The following is a 21,531-nucleotide window of genomic DNA, read 5'->3' on the forward strand; positions in this document are numbered from 1 at the left end:
CAGGCCCCATCCATGTGCCCAAGACACTGTCAGATTGCCCAGATTGGACGGGGGTTGGCCCTCAGCTGCCCCTGGGGGCTGCCCTATCTGGACTGGGATCCATCTGTCCCTTCATCTGGGGAAAGGACAGGGCTGGGAAGGAAGTGTCCTGGGCCTGGTAGCTTCACTCCTTGACAAGAGCCCAGCTTGGATCCAGGCCTGCCTGCCACTGGGCGGCTTTGGGCAGGTAGCACTCTCAGGAGCTTGTTTCCTCATCCACAAACTGAGATCATGACAGACCCCACCCTCCATGGGCCTGTAGCTCATGTAAGGGGCTTTGCATCCCACCTGGCACATGGCAAGTGCTCCAAAAGTGATCACTGCCATTACTTTTATTATATTTATCATTCAGCTCTCAAATATTGAAGCCAAATCTCCTGATTAAGTGTCTTCTCTCCCCCAAGCACCCTCTGGGTTGCCTGAATGCATCGGAGCAGTGTGACCTAGGACACACCTTTTCTCCCCTCTGGGCCTCAGTGTTTCTATCCATAAAATGGGGTTCATCACACTCCAATCACAGGAATGTCCCAAGCTCAAACGGGAAAATAGAAAAGTCCTGTGTCACCCCCGGGAGCCTCAGCTCTCCATTTTGCAAAATTGGTTAACAATACTTGCTCATTAGTGGGAGCTTGAGTAAGACAGGAGTGCCAGGGGTGGAGGTGGGGCACCCTCCCCTCCACCCCCCAGAGAAATGCAGCTGGGAAGGTCAGGTTCATCTAGACCAGAAGCAGTGGGTGTGAGGGGTGGGGCGTGGGTGCAGGCTGGGGCCCTGGCTCTAACGGAAACTTGCCCATACCTCTGCTACCCCTCCCGTCAACCAGGCCCAGAAACTGGAGCTTGTGGTTCAAGTGCGCTCTGGCAGGCGGGAAGTCCTCCGCTGGGGTTTGAACAGAGCCCCTGCCTAGCCATGGGACTGGAGCAGCCGCTCTGCAATCTGGGCTGCCCCATCGGTACCCAGGAACTCCCAGGGCTCTGTCGTCACCGCCGGGGAGGGTGACCACTCTCGCCTCTGCGTGCAACACCACGATGTGGTGGTGGTGATGGGCGGGGGGTGGTCTGCAGCTTGTGCAGCGCTAAGGCCGGGGTGTTGGCGGCGCTCGGGAAGGATCCCGCAGGCGCTGGCCGCCGCCCGGCCCTCCTCCGGCTCGGGGCAGGGCCGCTGCCCTCCCGCCCCTTTATCTGCCGGCCCCTCCGCGCTCCGGGAGGCCGCGGGCTGCGGGCCGGGCCCAGCGGCAGCTTCTCCCGGCTCTGCTCCGGCTGGGGCTGGCCTCAGGTTTGCGGCTGGGGAACAGGGTGCGGGGGGAGGCGGGCTGGAAGCAGCATGGGGAGCTCCCCGCGGGGCGCGGCGGGGGCTGGGGGTGCTGTGAGAGTCTCAGGGCTGCGGGGCGGCGCACACGTGGGTAGGGAGTTAGAGGACTGATGCGGGGCACTGCTGGAGCGGGAGCATCTGCGGAAGCGGCTGGAAGGAAGCACAACCGCGGAGCGAGTGGAGTCGGAAAAGGAAAGTAGAGCACAGCTGGAGACGGGAGCGCCTGGGGAAGAGTCGGGGGAGGAAGAAGGACGGGGGAGGGGGAATCAGCTGGAGGAGGAGTGCGCTGGAGAGGGAGGATGAGGATGGAGGGTGAGAGACGGCATGTGGGAGAGAAGGGTGGGAAGGGGTCGTCTCGGGAGTGCGTGAGAGCCCAGGGAGGGAAGCGCCACCGGAGGGGGAGCAGTGCTGGGGAAAAGCCCAGGCTGAAGAAGGGGAGGATAGTGAAGAGGGAGCACTTCTGTGCGGGGAGGAAGCAGAGTGTGTGTGGGGGTGGGGGGTGGGGGGGAGGGGGTACAGTTAGGGACCCAGGAACAGCGGGAAAAGCTCTGCTGAGGATTGGGAGGGGATGTCTCTGCCAAGGCCCTAGTGGCCTAGGCTCCTTGGGTGGGGAAGCCTCTTCCCTTCTCAGGGAAGGAGGAGGCCCCGCACAGCCCACAGCACTTGCCTCAAGCCTCCAGGCTTTGAGGGTCCCCAGGGTTCCCCTGGGGCAGCCCCCAGAGGCCTGGCAGGAATGAGAGACCAAGTCAGGCTAAGGCCAGCAGTTTGAGGAGTTTGAGGAGTTTGCTGGATTCTCAGAGGCTGGCTGCACCTGGGTGGATGGCCCAGTCCCCCAGGTTTTGGCTCCTATTGAGGAAGGACCCAGCCTTCCCTCATGGGGCTTGTGCTACCTCTGGACCCCTTGGTGGGAAGATGCCCCTCTCTGCCCTCCGTTCCCCTGCCCAGGGGGACACATGCTGGTCAGCAGTGAACTCAGGTCCCTTTTCTCCCCCCCTGTGCTGGGTGATGGTAGCCAGCTCACTCAACCTGTCTGGGCCTTTCTTCCTCCAGGATCTTCACCGTCTCAGAGCAGTCATGAAGCAGAGCTCCATGGAAGAGTCCCTTTAAGATATTTGTTTCATTTTGATCACATTTTTCATTACAAATGGAGGCCAAAAGTGCAGTTAATAAACAAAACCAGTTTCAGCTCAGTTTGGAAGACATGAGAGATTTTTTTCTTTAAACACAGTGGGCCAAGCTGGGAATTAGTTTGCAGTGATGGGGGTGACCCAGTTGCTGAGAGACTGGGAGATCAGCCAGGGATGAAAACTTGGCTTCTATAATCTGTGACCACTCACTGGGTTCCTGGGGGTTGCCTACAGCAGATGGTGAATGGCAGTAGGGCAAGAGCTGGTTTTGGAGCCAGGTGGACCTGCTGTGCCATCCTGCTTGGGAAGCTGTGAACACCAGCCGAGCTGCAAGTTCAGAGACCTGTTACAAAGTGGAGGTGAAATGTGTGGGGCAGGTCTTTGTAAACAGCAAGCCACTGTGATGGATTAACATTAGAACCTGATCTGATGAATACTATTCCAGTGTTTTTCTCTTTCTGGCTTTGCCAGACTGGGTGCTCCTCTTTAGGATCCCTTGAGAGCGTTAATTCTGACAGCCCCGTATTAACACTGGTCCAGCCTTATTGCTATTTTGATCTAATGAGGTTAAGGTTAGAGTTTGTCTTCTGTGGCAAGATAAAGTTGTCTTTGAGTGTGCTGAACAATCAGGGCCCAGAAAGCAACAATGAATATTTTGCAAGCCAGGAAGGAGGCAAAAGAGGAAATGGAGTTACAAGCAAATAGTACTTGTAGTACTTAGGTATTATTTGGTTAGGCCATAAGCTCCAAGGCGGCAGGTTATTAATACCCTTAGGTGTTTTAAACTGCTTTGCCCATTGCTGAAGCACCAGTGCCTGGCACATAGTAGGCCTAAAATAAATATTGTTGGAATGGAATATCTCTGGGCCTGAAGAGGCCCTTTGAGCTCACTGGTGAATTCACTCTTTCAATTGAAATTTGGGGAATAGGGCCAAGAGGGAAAGGGATTTGTCCAAGGTGACCCAGGGACTGAGGAGCTGAGCCAGGATCAGAACCCAACAAAAATAGTGGAAACTGCACTGTGCTAGATGCCTTTATCCCTGACTTTGTTTTGCTTTCACAAGAGCCCAAAAGTTAGCTCTTGTTAAGCTATGATTATAAATGAGGAAAAAGGCTGAGAGGTTAAGGGACTTTTGCCAAGTCACACAGCTAGGAAGTTCCAGAGCTGAAATCCCAACCTCATGTAAAAACAAGGATTTCTGGCTTCTCTGGAACCAGTCTGCTGGAGATGAGTGGTGGAAACCTCCTATGGGGCAGTGGCTTTCTTCAGTTCTCCAAGGTCACCACCTGACCGGTCCCTCTCTTGGACTGGACCTTCCTAGACCCATGGGCATTTATGAGGGTGAGTCAGGGCAGGGACTGTCTGCTTCATTCACTGTGGGCTTGGAACCTGTAGCGGGGGGCATAGAGTAAAATCCATGGGGTAGGAATAACCCAAGGGTCACCCACTCCTATGCCCAGGTGGTTTCTATCCTATTCCCACAGCCTGGTCTTCTGTTTTGCTCCCAGGGGTATTTTGGGAAGCTCTGTCAGTGGGAAGACAGGAGGAAATAGAGGTGGCAAGCCTTAATGGAGGAGGGGGGTGAGGAGGCTTGACCCTGAGTTTAGGAAAAGGGGATTGGGAGGGCTGGGAAGAGGCAGGGGAGGGGAGGAAGGAGCTGCTCAGCTGTGACAGCACAGTTTACACTTTAGGCCCTTGGTGTGAATTTTGAGGTTCAGCCAACCTGGCAGACACCTAAAACCCCTTCAAGACATGCCCAGGTTAAACCAGGTGCCTGCTGGATTATCTGCTAACACTGTTTAGCCTCCCCCTCTGGAGTGGGGCTGCTGGGCCTGCTGCAGTTGAGGCCCCTTCCCCTGGGGATTTCACTTCCCAGTCACTTCCCTTGGGCCTGTGGGCAGGTAACAATTTTTGGGGCCTGTGAATCCAGAGGGATTATTCTGAATGGTCTTTGCTGAGAACAATTTAATTATTAAATAATTTTAGTGTCCTTAGGGGTCCAAACACCATTTTGGACTTCAAATTTCCCTGGTCCAAAAACATCGAATTGCCCTGGTCCCTAAATGCACCCTCAAGGATAAGGAAAACTTTTAAGGAAACAGTTAACTTCTGAGGTTCTTAAATCCAATGGAATCAGATATTGTGGGCTAAAAGAGGACTGCATTTCTTAGAAAATCCTTGCAAATCTCCAGCTGGAGATACTTCAAATATTACTATTAATAAAAATAGCTACCATTTATTGAGTCCCTAAATTGTGCTAAAATTTTGTTCTAATCTAATCTTTGCAGCAACCTATGAAGTAGATAATATTATTTCCATTTTACAGATGAGGAAGCTAAGGATCAGAGAAAATGAATACCTTGCCTAAGGTCACACAGCTAGTATGCTATGGAGTCAGAATTTAAACCTGGTTTGTCCGAATCTGAAGTCCGTCTCCTTCATGAACCTTTATAATGTCTGCTTTCTCCTTTATTCCTAAGTTCTTTCTGTTCTTATTCCCACCGAGTAGGGGACAGAAGCCAGCCCAGGATGCCTGACATCCATCAATAAGGCTCTGGACACCTGGTCCCAGCTGAGCTTTGCTCTTGCCTTGCTCTGTGATCTTGGGTAAGTCACCATGTGTGCTGCTGCTGTCAGCCAGCCCTCAGTTTCCCCATATGTCCATGGAGAGTTAATGGTGAGCTTCTGTCCACAGCTGAGGCTTGGCTAGGAGGGCACTAGGTTCAGCCTGGATTTGTTTAATGTGGGAACGGAGAGGGGGTGAAGAGGAGGGGTGTGAGGGGCTGTCTTTAGCCCCACCCTCTGGTGACATCACACAAGACACCTCTAGGCCCTGGAAGCCCCGCCCCTAGTGATCCTCACCTGTGGAAGTGCCACCCAGTGCTTGGCATCTGGCGAATCTGCCTAGTCCCACAGCAGAAGTCATCAGCCCCCAGGCTCAAGAAAATCCCCCAAGGTAACCATTGCAATTTTGGAGGCTTGGAGTGGGCCCAGGGAGGTGTACTGGGCTGGGGTGGGGTGCCTGGCAGCCTAGTGGGCAGACTACCTGGAGGATGCCCTGATGGTGCCCTCAGGACACCCACCCTCACCCTGCCCCCTCCTTCCCCAATTCAGGGCCCCTCTCCATGGAGTCAAGAGATGAGAACTGATTCTAAAAACAGATGTATTTAGATGGAATGGGGCCTCTGGCTGAGGTCTAAAGGAAATGTGGCGCAGGACCTCTGCCATCCTGGTATCTGGCCTTTGGGTTCTGTTCTTACAGCCCACTGTGTCTGGGAGAGGGGAGGGTTGTGAGGGAGAGCTATTGCCCACCTGAGGAGGTAGCTGGGGGCCAGGGCTTCATAGGGGCAGAGCAAGTGGGTAGCTGAGGGAGACTGAGGTCCCTGGGTGAAAGTCAGTTGCTAGAAACCTAAGGAAATAGTTTCTGATAAGAGACCTGCTTGCCTGCTCCTACACCAGTATTTCTTAAAGAAGTTCTGGGGATGCAGATAGGTGTTACAGGAGGAAGGGTAGTGGCAGAGAGGCTAAGAGCAAACACCTGGCTCCGAATCCCGGCCCCACCACTCTGTGTAACCTTGGGTAAGGGACTTAACCTTTCTGAATGTCAGTATTCTCAATAGCAAAATGGGCATTGTAAAACAAAGCTCACAGGCTAGGAATGAGAATGAAGTGACCCAAGGTTGTAAAGTGATGAGCATAGAGTAAACATTACATTTCAGCTGGCTTTATAATATAATTACTGGGAAGGAAATCCTGGGTCATGTAAGCTTGGTAAATGTGGGTTAAATACAGCTAAGCAGGCTTTACTGCAGGACTTCTCAGAGGCTTTGATGTGCTGTTATTCCTTGGAAAGTTCCAAGAATGGAATCTGGAGCACTGGACTCGACTTAACAGATCATAGGGACCCAGGAACTAGATGTGCACAGGGCACCGTCGTGTTTCATAATGCCCCTTTCTCTCCCCTCCGTAGTGCAATGGAAACCTTGCTGGATCAGGCAACTCTGGGAAAGGCCTTCCTGCCTCTGGGCTCTGGTTTCCCTAACGTAAAACCAGGGAGCCACCTGAGATGCTCTCCGAGGCCTTTTCTCACCCTCTGAGGTTCCGAGTTGGGAAGACAAGGTTGTGGGCAAGAGTGGAGAGTAAACCGTTGAGGCCGAAGCCCAGTCTATTTGGGAGGGGGAAGGAATCCTGTGTAGGCTCACCAGCCAGCAAGGTGGGCAGGGGGTTCCTGTGCTCTGAAGCGGCCCCATTACGTAGTCCATCAGCAAAGCCCACTGCCTCGACCTGCCTTGTGCCAGGCTTTCAGGGGGAAGGAAGTGGAAAAGTCCTGTACTGCCCTGTCCCGTCCCAGCCCCCATTAACTCCTGTGTCCCCACAGTGGGGGGTGGTGGGGTGGGGTGGGAGGGTGCAGTGTGGGGAGGAAGCAGGCACCCTGCGTCTACTTTAGATTGTGTGTGAATTATCTGCTTGTCTTTGGGGGTGATCATAGTGCCACCGGTGGCAGAGAAAAGGAATGTTTTATTCCTCCCTGAACCTCTTTGCCTTGTTCACTGCCTGCTGCCAAGTTAGTTGCAATAAATTTCTGATGAACGATGAACACAAAACTTGGGCACTGAGTCCAGTAAGCTTGTTGGAGGGAATTTATTTGGGGGAGGGGAGTTGTCCAGTAGGTGCTAGATTTTCAATAGATATTTGAGTTAGTGAATGAGGCAATGAATGATGACAAGCTTGAATTAAGCAATTGGTGCCAGGCACAACTGTATATAATTATGTAACGATTACTAGCACCTGCCACCTTGCTTTGCAAGTGGGAGTTTAGGGCAATGGTTAAGAGACCAGATTAAATTCAGGTTGTGCTTCAGCTACTTCCTAGCTAGATGGGAAGGCAAGGTACCTAACTTCTCTGTGCCTCAGTTTCCTCATCTGAAAAATGGGAATAACGATAGTACCTATCTCATAGGGTGTTACGAGGCTTAAGTGAGTCAATTATACATAACAGTGCTTAAAACAGTACCTGGCACATAGTAAGTACTGTGTAAATATTTGCTATTATTTGTTTGACTGACTGTAACCTCCATGAAGTCCATGAGGGCAGGGCTCAAATCCTTTTCTACGCTGCCCTCACCTGGGCCCAGCACCAGGCCTAAGGCAGAAAAGGACTCAGTGTTTGCTAAATGAATGAATGAATGTGTTTTAAATGCTAAATCACGTAATTCATTATAGGTGACTTAAGAGATCAGGAGAAAGGGGGAGGCTGTCAGGGAGGTCCTTGGAGGTGGTAGCTTGTACAGGCCTTAAAGGATTTCAGTGGAGAAGAGGAAGCTGGCACAGGGTGACATTTGGGTTAGTGGGAAATGAGGTTGGCAGCAGGTCATGGGGGCCTTAAATGACAGGATGAGGGGCATTCCAGTTTGCTAAGGCTGCTGTTACGCAAAATACCAGAAATGGATTGGCTTTTATAAAGGGGATTTATTAGGTTACAAAGTTACAGTTATAAAGCCATAGAATTGTCCAGACTAAGGCATCAACAAGATGATACCATCACTAAAGAATGGTCGATGGTGTCCGGAACACTTCTGTCAGCTGGGAAAGCATGTGGCTGGCATCTGCTGGTCCTTCACTCCTGGGTTATGTTTTAGCTCCTCTTTCAGCTACTGTGCATCCTTGCTTCTTTCCCCCAGGGCATTTCTCTATAAGCATCTGAGGGTCCTCTCTTAGATTCTCCAGGGCAAATTCTGGGCTTCATCTCTTAGCATCTCCAAGCTTCCTTCTGTCTGCATCTCCAGGCATCTCTAAGCGTCAGCAAGCATCTGTGTCTGTGTTGGCTCTTAGCTTCTCTCTTAAATACTTCAGTGAACTAATGAAGACCCGCCCTGAACGGGCAGCGCCCACACTTCCATGGACATAATTCTATCAGTTTCCACCCTAATCAGCAGATTCATCAGTCTGCCCCCACAAGATTGCATTAGAGAATATGGCTTTTCTGGGGGACGTAATATATTCAAACCAGCACATGGGGTTAGATGTGATTTATTTGGAATTAGCAACCATGAGTGGCAATGGGGTGGTGGTGGTGATGGTAGAAGGATTGGCGGGGGTGGGGGTGGGGGAACTTCTGAGTGGGGCCAGGACTGAGGGAAGGGGCTGTTTTTATAGGATCAGTTGTTAGCTAGGGATGGTCAAGAAGAAAGTGACTCTATCTATCTATCTATCTATCTATCTATCTATCTATCTATCTATCTATCTAATCTATCTATCTGGATTGTTCACATACTATACAATCATCCAAAGATCCAAAGTATACAATCAATGGCCCCCGGTACCATCATACAGCTGTGCATCCATCACCACAATTAATTTTTTTTCAATTTGTAGAACATTTTCATTACTCCAGAAAAGAAATAAAGACAAAAAAGGAAATTCGAATCCTCCCATACCTCTAACTACTCCCCTTCTATTATTGGCTCATAGTATTGGTATAGCACATTTGTTACTGTTGATGAAAGAACATTAAAATACTACTAACTGTAGTATATAGTTTGCAATAAGTATATTTTCCCCCTATATGCCCCCCTATTATTAACTTCTAGTTATAGTGTCATACATTTGTTCTGGTTCATGAAAGAGATTTCTAATATTTGTACAGTTAATCACAGACATTGCCCACCACAGGATTCACTGTTTTATACATTCCCATCTTTTAACCTCCAGCTTTCCTTCTAGTGACATAGGTGACTCTGAGCTTCCCCTTTCCACCACATTCACGCACCATTCAGCACTGTTAGTTATTCTTGCAATGTGCTACCATCACCTCTGTCCATTTCCAAACATTTAAGTTCAACCTAGTTGAACATTCTGCTCATAATAAGCAACTGCTCCCTATTTTTTAGTCTCGTTCTATATCCTGGTAACTTATATTTTATGTCTATGAGTTTACATATTATAATTAGTTCACATCAGTGGGACCTTGCAATATTTGTCCTTACGTGTCTGACTTATTTCACTCCATACAGTGCCCTCAAGATTTCTTCATCAACCCATTTTTTAAAGATAGTTTTGTTCACACATCATGCATTCCATCCTAAGTAAGCAATCAGTGGTTCCCTGTATAGTCACGTATTTATGTATTCTCCACCATCACCATTATCTATAAAAGGACATCTCCATTTCTTCCATAAAGCAGGAGGAAGAGTCAAAGAAGGTAGAGAGACAAAAGAAAAGGAAAAAAGAGAGAGAAAAAATAAAAACAAAACAACAACAAAAAACCATGACAGCTAGGAAGCAACAAAAGGAAAGATAGCATTAAACTAAAGTAGAATGAAGAGTCAGACAACATTACCAATGCCAAGAGTCCCATACCCCTCCCTTATGCCCCCCTCTTATATGCATTTAGCCTTGGTATACTGCCTTTGTTACATTAAAGGAAACATCATACAATGTTTCTGTTAATTATAGTCTCTAGTTTGCATTGATTGTATTTTTCCCCCAATACCTCCCTATTTTTAACACCTTGCAAAGTTGACATTCATTTGTTCTTCCTCATGAAAAAACATATTTGTACATTTTATCACAATTGTTGAGCACTCTAGGTTTCACTTAGTTATACAGTACCAGTCTTTATCTTTCCTCTTTCCTTCTGGGGTCCCACATGCTCCTAACCTTCCTCTTTCAGTCATACTCACAGTCATCTCTGTTCAGTGTACTTACATTGCTGTGCTACCATCACCCAAAATTGTGTTCCAGATCTCTCATTCTTGTCTTTTCCTATCTGCCTGTAGTGCTCCCTTTAGTACTTCCTGTAGAGCAGGTATCTTGTTCACAAACTCTGTCATTGTCTGTTTGTCAGAGAATATTTTAAACTCTCCCTTATATTTGAAGGACAGTTTTGCTGGATATAGGATTCTTGGTTGGCAGTTTTTCTCTTTCAGTATCTTAAATATATGACCCCACTTCCTTCTTGCCTCCATGGTTTCTGCTGAGAAATCCGCACAGTCTTATCAAGCTTCCTTTGTATGTGATGGATCACTTTTCTCTTGCTGCTTTCAGGATTCTCTCTTTGTCTTTGATGTTTGATAACCTGACTATTAAGTGTCTTGGTGTAGGCCTATTCAGATCTATTCTGCACTTCTTGGATCTATAATTTTATGTCTTTCATAAGAGATGGGAAATTTTCATTGATTACTTCCTCTATTATTGCTTCTGCCCCTTTTTCCTTCTCTTCTCCTTCTGGGGCACCCATGACACGTACATTCATGTGTTTCATATTGTCATTCATTTCCCTGAGACATTGCTCATATTTTTCCATTCTCTTCCCTATCTGTTCTTTTGTGTGTAGGATTTCAGGTGCCTTGTTCTCCAGTTCCTGAGTGTTTTCTTCTGCCTCTTGAGATCTGCTGTTGTATGTCTCCATTGTGCCTTTCATCTCTTGTGTTGTGCCTTTCATTTCCATAGATTCTGCCAGTTGTTTTCTCGAACTTTAGATTTCTACCTTATGTTCATCCAGTGTTTCCATTATATGCGTCATCTCTTTTGCCACATATTCCCCAAACTTTTTGAACTGATTTAGCATTAGTTGTTTCAATTCCTGTATCTCAGTTGAAGTGTAAGTTTGTTCCTTTGACTGGGCCATAACTTTGTTTTTCTTAGTGTAGGTTGTAGTTTTCTGTTGTCTAGGCATCTGGTTTCCTTGGTTACCTTAATCGTTTTCCCAGACCAGAGGGGCTCAGCTCTCAGGAGGAGGCAATATTCAGTATCAGGTTTCTCTGAGGGTGTGTCTTAGAAAATTGACACACTCTGTGAGGCTTCAAGTTGCTGTGCTTTTCCTAACCTGCCTAGCAGGTGGTGTCTGTCAGCCTTTCACTCCTGACTGGTGTAAGGAAGTGTGGCCTGGTTAGTTTCTGTTTTGTCTGTTTTCCCCCAGGTTCTGGGGTCTGGTTCTGAATGGGAGGCCGGTAGTAGGGCTGGGCACCACCTCCTTCCTCTTAGGGAAGATACACCTCCTAGGGAGTGATCATCAGCATTTAAATAGGTTCTTTGTCTCTTTGACTCTGCTATCTCCACCCTTGTCTGGGTCAGAGTGCTGTGAACTGAAAATGGCTGCGGCTTTCTCCACTGAGCTGCTCAGGTTGAGAGAGAGAAAAAGGGACAGAAAGCCCCCTTTCAGGGCCAGTCCACGGCCCCAGTTTCACCCATCAGCCAGAGATAGCACCCAGTCCTCTGGGCTCCCCCTCCCGGGACAGAGAAGTCCTCTGGCTCTTCAAGGTCAGTTGTCACTAAAAGCCTCTGTCTGCTTGTTGGGGATTGGCAGCTTGCATTGAGCAGTCCATTTTTGCCAATTAAAACCCCAGTTGGAGCTGGACTGAGGACTATTTGCTTGTTCAGAAAGTGCTGCTCTCTGTGACAGTGAGGCTTTGCAGTTCGGGCTGCCATGGGGGGAAGGGTTCCTGGCTCAGGTCCGCAGTTTCTACTCACAGATTCCAGGCTGCGATCTCAGGCATTCCTCCCAATCCAGGTTGGTGCACGATGTGTGGACAGTCAGGTTGTCCCCCAGTAGTTATTCCAGATCATTTACTAGTTGTTCCTGGTTGTTTATTAGTTGCTCCAGGAGGACTAACTAACTTCCACTCCTCTCTATGCTGCCATCTTCTTCCAGGGAGAAAGTGACTTTTTGAGCGGGACCTTGAAGGGTATGAAGTGTTATCAGGATGCTGTTATGTTGTTCATTTATTCAGCAAACACTGAGTGCCGACTACATGTTAAACACCAGAGTCCACAAAAGAATGAGTCAAACTACCTACTCTTTTTGAGCATGTAAAAAATTTTAATGCCCATGAGAAGTGTTATAATGGTGAAAGAATGGGTATCTGATGGTAGGCACTCAAGTAGAGATGTCAACATTGGAGGTTCAGGGGCCAGAGAAAACATCAGAGACAAAATGGATTTTGAGGGATGAATAGGAGTTTTCCAGGTAGGCAAGACGAGGACAGTATCTCAGATGAAGGGAACAGCTTGTGCAAAGATATAGACATGTGAAAGAGCAGTCCCAGGAGTTGGTGGGGCCATCACTGGATTTAAAATGCATCATGGTTGAGGAATAAGGCTGGAAATGGTAGCAGGGACTGGATCATGAAGAGTAACAGAAGGTCAGTGGGAGACCCTGGCCACTCTGAAGGGGTTGCAGGTGGAGGCAGCAGGTCTGTTAGCAAGGCCATTGTTGCTACCAGATGAGCACTGATGGTGGCACAAACACAGGGGCTCAGAGTGCCTTTCTCCCTGTCATGTGCTCAACATGGCCAGATCTGTGCTTTTGGAGAGAAGACAACTGGGGCTGCTATGTGGAGCTCTGACTGGAATGGGAGTAGCTAAGACAGGGAGCCCCATGAGGAGAGTGCTGCTGAAGCTTGGGCTTGGAGTTGGGTGGTCATGAATTAAGATGTTCTTCAAACATTTAATGAGCACATACTATGTGTCAGGCACTGTTCTAGGAACTTCGGATATATCATGGAACAAAACAGACCAAGATCCTTGCCTACATGGCAGTTAGAGCCGAGGCTCCCTTATGATGATTCTGCTTGTCTTTGACCCAGTGCAGGGATAGGGGCTGGAGGGGTGGGAGTGGACCTGGTCATCAGAGCTCCCAGCTGCTGCTCATGGGAGTGAGAACGCCAGGCCCCAACCTATGTTCTGGTTTGTCTCTCCAGCTCCCTGCCCGGGCCCACAGCCATGGCCACAGCGGTGGCCCAGAAGCTTAGCCACCTCCTGCCCAGCTTGCAGCTGTTCCGCCAGGAACCTCAGCTGTCTGTGCAGCCAGAGCCTGTCTTCACAGTGGACCGAGCCGAAGTGCCCCCCATCTTCTGGAAGCCGTACATCTACGTGGGTTACCGGCCGCTGCATCGGACCTGGCGCTTCTACTTCCGCACACTCTTCCAGCAGCACAACGAGGCGGTGAACGTATGGACCCACCTGTTGGCAGCCCTGGTGCTGCTACTGAGGCTGGCCATCTTTGTGGGTACCGTGGACTTCTGGGGAGACCCGCACGCCCTGCCCCTCTTCATTATCGTCCTCGCCTCCTTCACCTACCTCTCCCTCAGTGCCTTGGCTCATCTCCTGCAGGCCAAGTCCGAGTTCTGGCATTACAGCTTCTTTTTCCTGGACTATGTGGGTGTGGCCATGTACCAGTTTGGCAGTGCCCTGGCGCATTTCTACTATGCCATCGAGCCTGCCTGGCATGCCCAGGTGCAAGCCATTTTCCTGCCCATGGCCGCCTTTCTCGCCTGGCTTTCCTGCACCGGCTCTTGCTACAACAAGTATATCCAGAAGCCGGGCCTGCTGGGCCGCACTTGCCAGGAGGTGCCCTCGGCACTGGCCTACGCGCTAGACATCAGCCCCGTGGCACACCGCATCTTGGTGTCCCCTGATCCTGCCGCGGATGACCCGGCCCTTCTCTACCATAAGTGCCAAGTGGTCTTCTTCCTTCTGGCTGCCACTTTCTTCTCGGCCTTCCTGCCCGAGCGCTGGTTCCCCGGCAGCTGCCACGTCTTTGGGCAGGGCCACCAACTGTTCCATGTCTTCTTGGTGCTGTGCACGCTGGCTCAGCTGGAGGCTGTGGCACTGGACTATGAGGCCCGGCGGTCCATCTATGAGCCTCTGCACACCTGCTGGCCCCATAACTTCACCGGCCTCTTCCTGCTCACCGTGGGCAGCAGTGTCCTCACTGCGTTCTTCCTGAGCCAGCTGGTGCGGCGCAAACTAGATCGGAAGGCCAAGTGAAGGGGGGTGGCAGCTGGTGGGGAGGGAGTTGTAGTTGGGGGTGGCCCAGGGGTCCGGGCTTGGCTCCACACGGGAACAAGGCCTGGTAAAGTTGTTTGTGTCTGGTCTGCAGTGACTCTCTGTGCATGCCTCAGCTGCCAAGGCAGCACTGGCCAGTCCTTGGAGTTTGGGATTGGCTGAACTTCTGGGGTCCATTCCTGGGCCTGCCAAAGCTCTGTCCTGGGAGAGGAAAAGGTAAAGGTGACTTGCCCCTCTATTGCTTCTCATTAGGGTTGAGGCTGGGGGCCAACTTGAGCCAGGACCCCAGCTTGGGGCTTCCAGATTGTCTGGGAGGAGAGAAAATAGAATTTTGGCCAGAATCAGATTTGAGCTGAGAGGCAGGGGAGGCCTCAGTGGCTCCCGTATACCCAGTTTTCACTGGTAGATGGGAAAGGGTGGGCTTAAAATGCATGCAGGATCTTACTATCCCTTGAACCCCAGCCTGGGGTGTTAGAGCGCCAAAGAGCACCCAGAGGTAGAAGACTCTGCCAGACTGAAATGGATTCTATCCAGTGCACCCCCTGCTCCCATACTTCTCCATCAGTCACTGTGCTGGGAAGTGAGCCCCAACCCTGCTAGCACTGGCTTCAGTGTCTAACACATCATTTCCCAGTTTCTCTCTCAGTTCCCTTTCACAATTCAGTTATCCATTCAGGGTTTCCTGGGTCTCTGCTTGGAGACAGGCCATAGACTGGGCCCTGGGGATCAATGTAGGATGATAGTTTAGTATCAGGATGAATTGTCAGAGGAAGCACTGAGGAGTGAATAACCAGTACTATACCAGACCTTCAGGGTTTTGGGTTAGGGAGAGTGAGTAAGAGTTTGCAGAAGAGGAAAGGTGTTCCAGAGTGGGGGTGGCATCCTGTGCAAAGGCCCAGAGGTGTGGAAGGAGGAGTTCACTGGGGCTAGAGCTAGGGTTGGGCTAGTCCCTGATATGTCCTGGATGCAATAAAGTGACCTTGGCAACAGATGCCTCTCTCTGCTTTTTGTCTCTGGTTCCTGGGACAGGGTGCTGGGGTCCCTGTGGGCCCTGCTCACAGTTCAATGTTGGAGGAGGTTTTCCAGAGGAAGCTGGGGTCTCGGGGGGTGGGGGCCGAGTGGAGGGGGCAGGGTTCCTGTTTTATCCTTACCTGGGGGTGGGGTTGGTGCTTTGTACACATATATTTTTGGGAGGCAGGGGAGAGGGGCAATTTCATTACTAAGTAAGTGCTAGAAGAGACTAAAAGAGTATTTAAAATATACATAATCCCACCATATAATTTGACAAACATTTGTTTGTTTTTCCTTCATGCAAAGTTCAACTTGTATATAAATGTTAACTTTTATAACATTGCCTTTTTCCATATATTTATGTCTAGTGAAGGATAATTAGTGAGTACAGATAAGAAATGAAAATACCAAATGAATATCACCCCATTCCTAAACTACACCGGGGTGCTTTATGGTAAGTATACATAGAACGCTACGGATAGTGGTTAAAGATAGGTGGGATGTCCACATATTTTGCATTTCCAGGGGTTCTCAGAATTTACAAAGTTCCCTCACAGACTTTACCTCCCCTGATTCTCAGTGAAGGCAGGACTGAAAATGAGCTCTTGACTCCAAATTTTTAGCTTTCATTTTACTTACATTTTTCTAAATCCTCTTCATGTGGTATGGTAGATATGCTTAGAGCAGTAAAGAAAACTTTTTTATTACGAAAGTAATTAAAAAACTCGAATCTTTGGCAACCATTTAGTTTAACGTTGAGGACCGCAGCTTTGTGGTCAGCGGACATGAGCCTCATGTCCACCCCTTCCTTTCGGGATCATTTGGAGAATTCAGAAAAGCCCTCAGTCGCAGAGTAGTTGTTACATTAGCAATAAGGAAGTGCAACTCACCAAAACCAATAAGGTGCGAACTCTTTGTATGGTGCCGGGAACCCTTTCACACAGCATAGTTTCCAGAATACAGCTACTGCATGAGAAAATCACAAAGTCCAAAAAAGACCCTCCACGCCCTCGAGGGGCGGTAGCTGTTGTTTTTAAAGCGCCACGCGGTGTTTGGGGAAGGGCGGAGCTTTAGTCGGGCGGGGCCGACGCTGGGGGCGGGGCCTGCGTCGGTGCGCCCGCGGCGTAACCACGCCTCCCAGCATTGGCGCGAGATCCGAAAGCCCGCGGGGCTGGTTTCAGGTGATTCCCTGAGGCGTCCCGAAGGCGTCTTGAGCCGTGGCTGGGTGTCCTTTCGGCTGGGTCTCCTCAGCGGCCATGAGGCGGAGAAGCCCCGAGGAGGAGGCGTGCGGCGTGTGGCTGGACGCGGCGGCGCTGAAGAAGCGGAAAGTGCAGGTGGGAGTGAGGGGGATTAGAGGGGACTGGGGGTGGGGGACAGGGGCCTGGAGGGGTGTGGAATGGAGAAGTTTTGGGGGGAACTGGAGGTGATGGCGGTAACGTTTGGGGACGAGAAAAGGAACAGCTTTGGGAATTCAGAGGCGAGAGGGACTGGGGTCTGAAGAAGGTTGAGACACAGGATTTGGGAAGGGTGGAGAGAAAATGGGGGAGGAAAGAATGGGCGGGCTGTGGAAGAATATGGAGAGACTGGGACAGCACGCTCTGGAGGTATGGGAAGAAGGGGAAGAGAAAGTTTGTTCTGAGGGTTTTAATTGAGCGGACTTCTCAGGAGCTTGGTGTCCCTGCAGGATGGAACTAGGAAAAGAGGCTGAAATATTGGGAGATGGGTAAGGGGGCATATGCAAATTTGACATTTATTCTGACATTTTTTGAGCAATATATGCGGGGCACTGTGCCAACTATTTCAGATATGTTATCTTGTTTCGATACTATAACTCTATATGATACATATAGCATAATGATACCCAATTTTATACGTGAAAAGCAGGCTAAAATCGGGTAGGCCACCAGACAAGATGGGCAGGACTCTTACTCTCAAGGAGTTTACAGTCTTATGGGGAAGAAAAGCAATGTATAGTTAATAACATTACTCAACATTTATTGAGTGCTTACTGTGTGAGAGGCGCTTTGCTGGGACTTGACATGCCTTATCAATTGCAGGTTCTCATAAAAATTCAGTGAAGTAGATACTGTCATTATCCCTGTTTTATAGATGAAACAGTTGAAGCCTAGATTAAGAAATTTACCCAGGTGAGCAGGGACTCAAGCCACTTCTGACTACTGCAAAGGCCACTGTTCTTAACCATGACAAGGCAGAATATAATATGTCCAGATGAGGGTTCTCAAGGGGAAAAGAAATTTGGTAGGTCAGAAAGATTACATTGACCTGTGGTTGTCAAGGAAGACTTAAACTGAATAAGTAGAAGGGGGCTTGGGATTTGAAGGGTGTGTTGGATTTGGAGAGTTTGGGCAAAGCAGGGGAATGGTCTAAAGACCAGGTGGTTGACCAAAGTGTCTAAACTAGGAATGAGAATCTTTCCTTTAAGCAGTACAACCTGCTGAACAAAATCAATTGAGATCCGTTAAAATAAGAAGCATCTTATAACTAAAATCATTTTTTGAGAAATAACAAATGATCACCTGCTTCTTTTAAAAATATTTTTTAAACTTAAAAAAGTTTTAATTAAAAATGTTTTTGGAATAAGTAATACATTCAAGTGGTACGTAATTTAAAACATATAGGATACGCATCCTTCCTCTTCCCAGAGGCCACAACTTTCTTGTGTATTTTTCCAGAGGAATATGTGCATTTACAAGAAAGTGTACATCTTTTCTTTCTTGTAAGTGGTATTGTTTGGTACCTTACCTTTTTTCACTTTCTGCATTTTATGGATTATTTCATATGCATTCTTACAGACTGCTTCATTCTTTTTAAAGGCAATATGGTATTCCATTATGTGGAATAGTATCCATTATAATGGAATTGTGTGTGTGTGTGTGTGTGTGTAAATAACATATATATACACATACATTTATTTTATTTACCAGCCCCTCATTTTTGAAAAGTTGACTCCAATCTTTTCTATTAAAAACAGTTCTGCAATGAAGATTTTACACACGCATCGTTTGCACATATGTGCAAATGTGTCTATAGGATGAATTTCTAGAATCACTGGGTCAAATACTGAATTTGTTTTCATTTAAGCTTTTTATTATAAAAGTAGTACATGTTTGTAAGAAAAATCAAATAGTACAGAACTGTATTAAGTAAAAAACAAAATGTTTCACTGGTGGTAGCTACTGCTTATATTTGGTACCCTTCTAGACATTTTCTGCGTATAGGCAAATATATATATTTTTTCTTCCATAAATGGGATTATATCAAACATATTGTTTTGCTATTCACTTTTCACTAAACATATGACGGACAGTTTTCCATATGAGACATGTAGGTTTTAGTATTGGTTTTACAAAAGCCATTTTAGCTTAAAATTTTGTGTTTCAACTTTTCTACTTCTATATTAAAACACTGAGAAATATTTCTAATAGAGGATTTTCTACACATTAAAGATGTGAAAAGATTTAGTATGATTTGTATATTGTCTTGCAGGTATATTATATTTGCAATATCATAATTCAAAAACTAATTTCTGTTTCTTCTCACCTATAATGTAGTTTAGTTATTTACCCTTGAAATACGTAGCAGAGAAGGAGAAATGGACCTAGGTAAGAAATGGACATGTGCAGATACCATTAATCTTGGCTGTGTGTCATCAGTGGTTTCTGGGTCAGAGGTTAGGGAATGAAGGCCTTGGAGACAACAATCAAGCCTCTCAGACATTCTACAATTTTTCTAACATTCAGTCCATCAACAAACCTCTGGACTCTGTTTTCAAATGTGTTCAGAATCTCATTACTTCCCACTACTTCTACCACTACCACCCTGTAGCCAAAGTGAACCTTTGCACACACTTAAGTTTAAAACCGTCTGCGGTTTCCCATCTCCCAGTAAAAAGCAAAATCTTTTTTAGGGCCCACGATGCATGATCTGGTATTCATGCCCTCACACCTTTTGACCTGATTTACTTGTCTTCTCTCTGACTCATTCTGCTTCAGCCCTGCTGGCCTTCTTGCTTTTCTTCTAGTCAGGTACACTCCTGCTTTGGGCTTTTGGGTATCTCTGCTTGGAATACATAGGGATTAAATAGCCTCGTGGCTCTGTTCCTTCGTTTGTTCAGATATCAATTTATCAGTGAGTCCTTAACTACCTTATACAAAATGGCAACCTTACGCCCTGCTCTCCATACTCCCTAACTACATTACTCTTGCTGTATTTTCTCCATGGCAGTTTTCACTGTTAGACATGCTGTATACTGTATTTTTATTTGTTCATTTATTTTTTGTCTTCCCCTACTTGAATGAAAGCTCTGTTAGGCAGTCCTTCAAGCAGTGTCTGGCACATAATAGGTACTCAGTAAATATTTTTTGAGAAAGCAAATGAATGAATGAGCTCATCTGTCTGGACTTTGCTCTCTTTACCTGTTAGATAGGGTCATAATTGCTTATTTTCATTTTCTCTGGTGAGAGAATAAGTGGAGGACTTTGAGCTTTTTAGATCAAAGATGGACTGGTGGCTTCCAGGAAAATGGCAGTATAAGTGTATATTTAACAAACTTCCCTCCTCCCATATTAACTGAAATGATAAAAAAGAAACAAAAGTAGAGAAGAAAAGTTTATTTTCATTGAAACTGAAAAGGCCTAATAAAATACTGAAGTTCAAGGTAGCACCACTATTCTGTACTCTTAAGACTGATAAGGGTCTGTAAATGTAATTTAACAAATGTTCATCAATATGATCTTATCTTTATGTGGTAGCTTATGGTTTGTAATGCTTTTTACATGTATTATTTCATTTAACCTCAATAGCTTTGTGAAGGATGTGATACCCCATTTTACAGATGAAGAACTTTAAGTTCAGATGTATAAAGATTTGTTCAAGTTCATATCAGAATAAGTGCGGCTCTAAGGCTTAATTCTGGGTATTCTGGCGCTCAATTAATTGTTTGTTTGTTTTTCTATAATGTGTAAGCTGTCCTCAGAAGACAAAAAGATGAATAAGATAGTCCCAACTATTCCCTGCTGCCTTAGAAGTATTAAAGTGTTTTTGGGGTTTAGAGGAAGAAGAGATTACATTTGCTTTGTGGATGGAGTTGTGTGGTGGTCTTAAAATATGTCCACAAATTCTTTGATACTCCTCTCGTTAAGAGATGGAGCCCAATTTCCCTCCCCTTGAGCATGGGCTGTATTTAGTGACTAATGAATAGAATGTGGTGGTAGTGATTGTGTTAGAATTCTGAGACAGGGTCATAAAAGACATTGCAGCTTCAGCTTCATTCTCTCTTGAATCATTCTGTTTGGGGAAAGCCAGCTGTCACATTGTGACACTCAAGCAGCTCTACAGAGAGGTCCAAATGGTGAGGAAGCCTTTTGCCAACAATTATATGAGTGAACCATCTTGAAAGTGAGTACTATAAACCTGTACCCATTATGCATTAACTCCCTGTACCGGTTTGTATATATTATGTGCCCCAGAAAAAGCCATGTTCTCTGATGTAATCTTGTGTGGGCAGACTATCAGTGTTAATTAGATTGTAATTCTTTGAGTGTTTCCATGGAGATGTGCCCCACCCAACTGTGGGTGATGACTCTGATTGGATAATTTCCATGGAGGTGTTACCCCACCCATTCAGGGTGGGTCTAAATTAAATCACTGAAGCCATATAAATGAGCTGGCAAACAGAGGGAACTCAGTGCTGCTGTGGGTGACATTTTGAAGAAGAGCTACAGCCAAGAGGGACACTTTGAGGAATGTCCAGGAGCTGAGAGAGGAGCTGCAGATGAGAGACAATTTGAAGACGGTCATCAAAAGCAGACTCTTGCTCCGGAGAAGCTAAGAGAGGACAAATACCCCAAGTGCAACTAAGAGTGACATTTTTGAGGAACTGCAGCCTAGAGAGGAACATCCTGGGAGAAAGCCATTTGGAAACCAGAACTTTGGAGCAGACGCCAGCCACATGCCTTCCCAGCTAACAGAGGTTTTCCAGACACCATTGGCCATCCTCCAGTGAAGGTACCTGATTGTTGATGTGTTACCTTGGACAATTTATGGCCTTAAGACTAACTGTGTAACCAAATAAACCCCCTTTTTATAAAAGCCAATCCATTTCTGGTGTTTTGCATTCCGGCAACATTAGCAACTAGAGCACTCCCTATTCCCCCTCCCCTTTGCCCCTGGTAAGCTGTACTCAATGTTCTGTGTTTTGGTTTGCTAAAACTGCCAGAATGTAATATTCCAGAAAT

General features: G+C 47.3%; 2 protein-coding genes across 6 annotated transcripts in view; both read left to right on the forward strand.

Moving 5' to 3' along the window:
* The first annotated feature begins 869 nt into the window (after window positions 1-869).
* On the forward strand, window positions 870-15,242 carry PAQR7 (progestin and adipoQ receptor family member 7). 4 transcript variants are annotated; one of them, XM_037828111.1, is made up of 4 exons: window positions 870-1,312; window positions 2,399-3,817; window positions 4,986-5,083; window positions 13,177-15,242. In XM_037828111.1, exons 2-4 carry the CDS (start codon window positions 3,812-3,814, stop codon window positions 14,243-14,245), a joined length of 1,173 nt encoding a protein of 390 aa, XP_037684039.1. In that variant the 5' UTR covers window positions 870-1,312; window positions 2,399-3,811; the 3' UTR covers window positions 14,246-15,242. The 4 variants fall into 4 exon arrangements, with proteins under 4 accessions (XP_037684039.1, XP_037684041.1, XP_037684042.1 ...); XM_037828113.1 differs by having other exon boundaries at window positions 2,399-2,834; XM_037828112.1 differs by lacking the exon at window positions 870-1,312 and adding an exon at window positions 1,614-1,660.
* A 1,288-nt stretch (window positions 15,243-16,530) lies between these two features.
* Window positions 16,531-21,531, forward strand: part of LOC119527751 (aurora kinase A and ninein interacting protein) — a 56,570-nt gene continuing 51,569 nt past the window's right edge. For both annotated transcript variants that reach the window (XM_037828116.1, XM_037828117.1), the window contains exon 1: window positions 16,531-16,608. In XM_037828116.1, coding sequence (XP_037684044.1) covers window positions 16,531-16,608 — 78 coding nt within the window. The remainder of the gene's footprint in view (window positions 16,609-21,531) is intronic.

This window comes from Choloepus didactylus, chromosome 2 (genome assembly GCF_015220235.1).
Source record: "Choloepus didactylus isolate mChoDid1 chromosome 2, mChoDid1.pri, whole genome shotgun sequence".
NCBI lineage: Eukaryota > Metazoa > Chordata > Mammalia > Pilosa > Megalonychidae > Choloepus > Choloepus didactylus.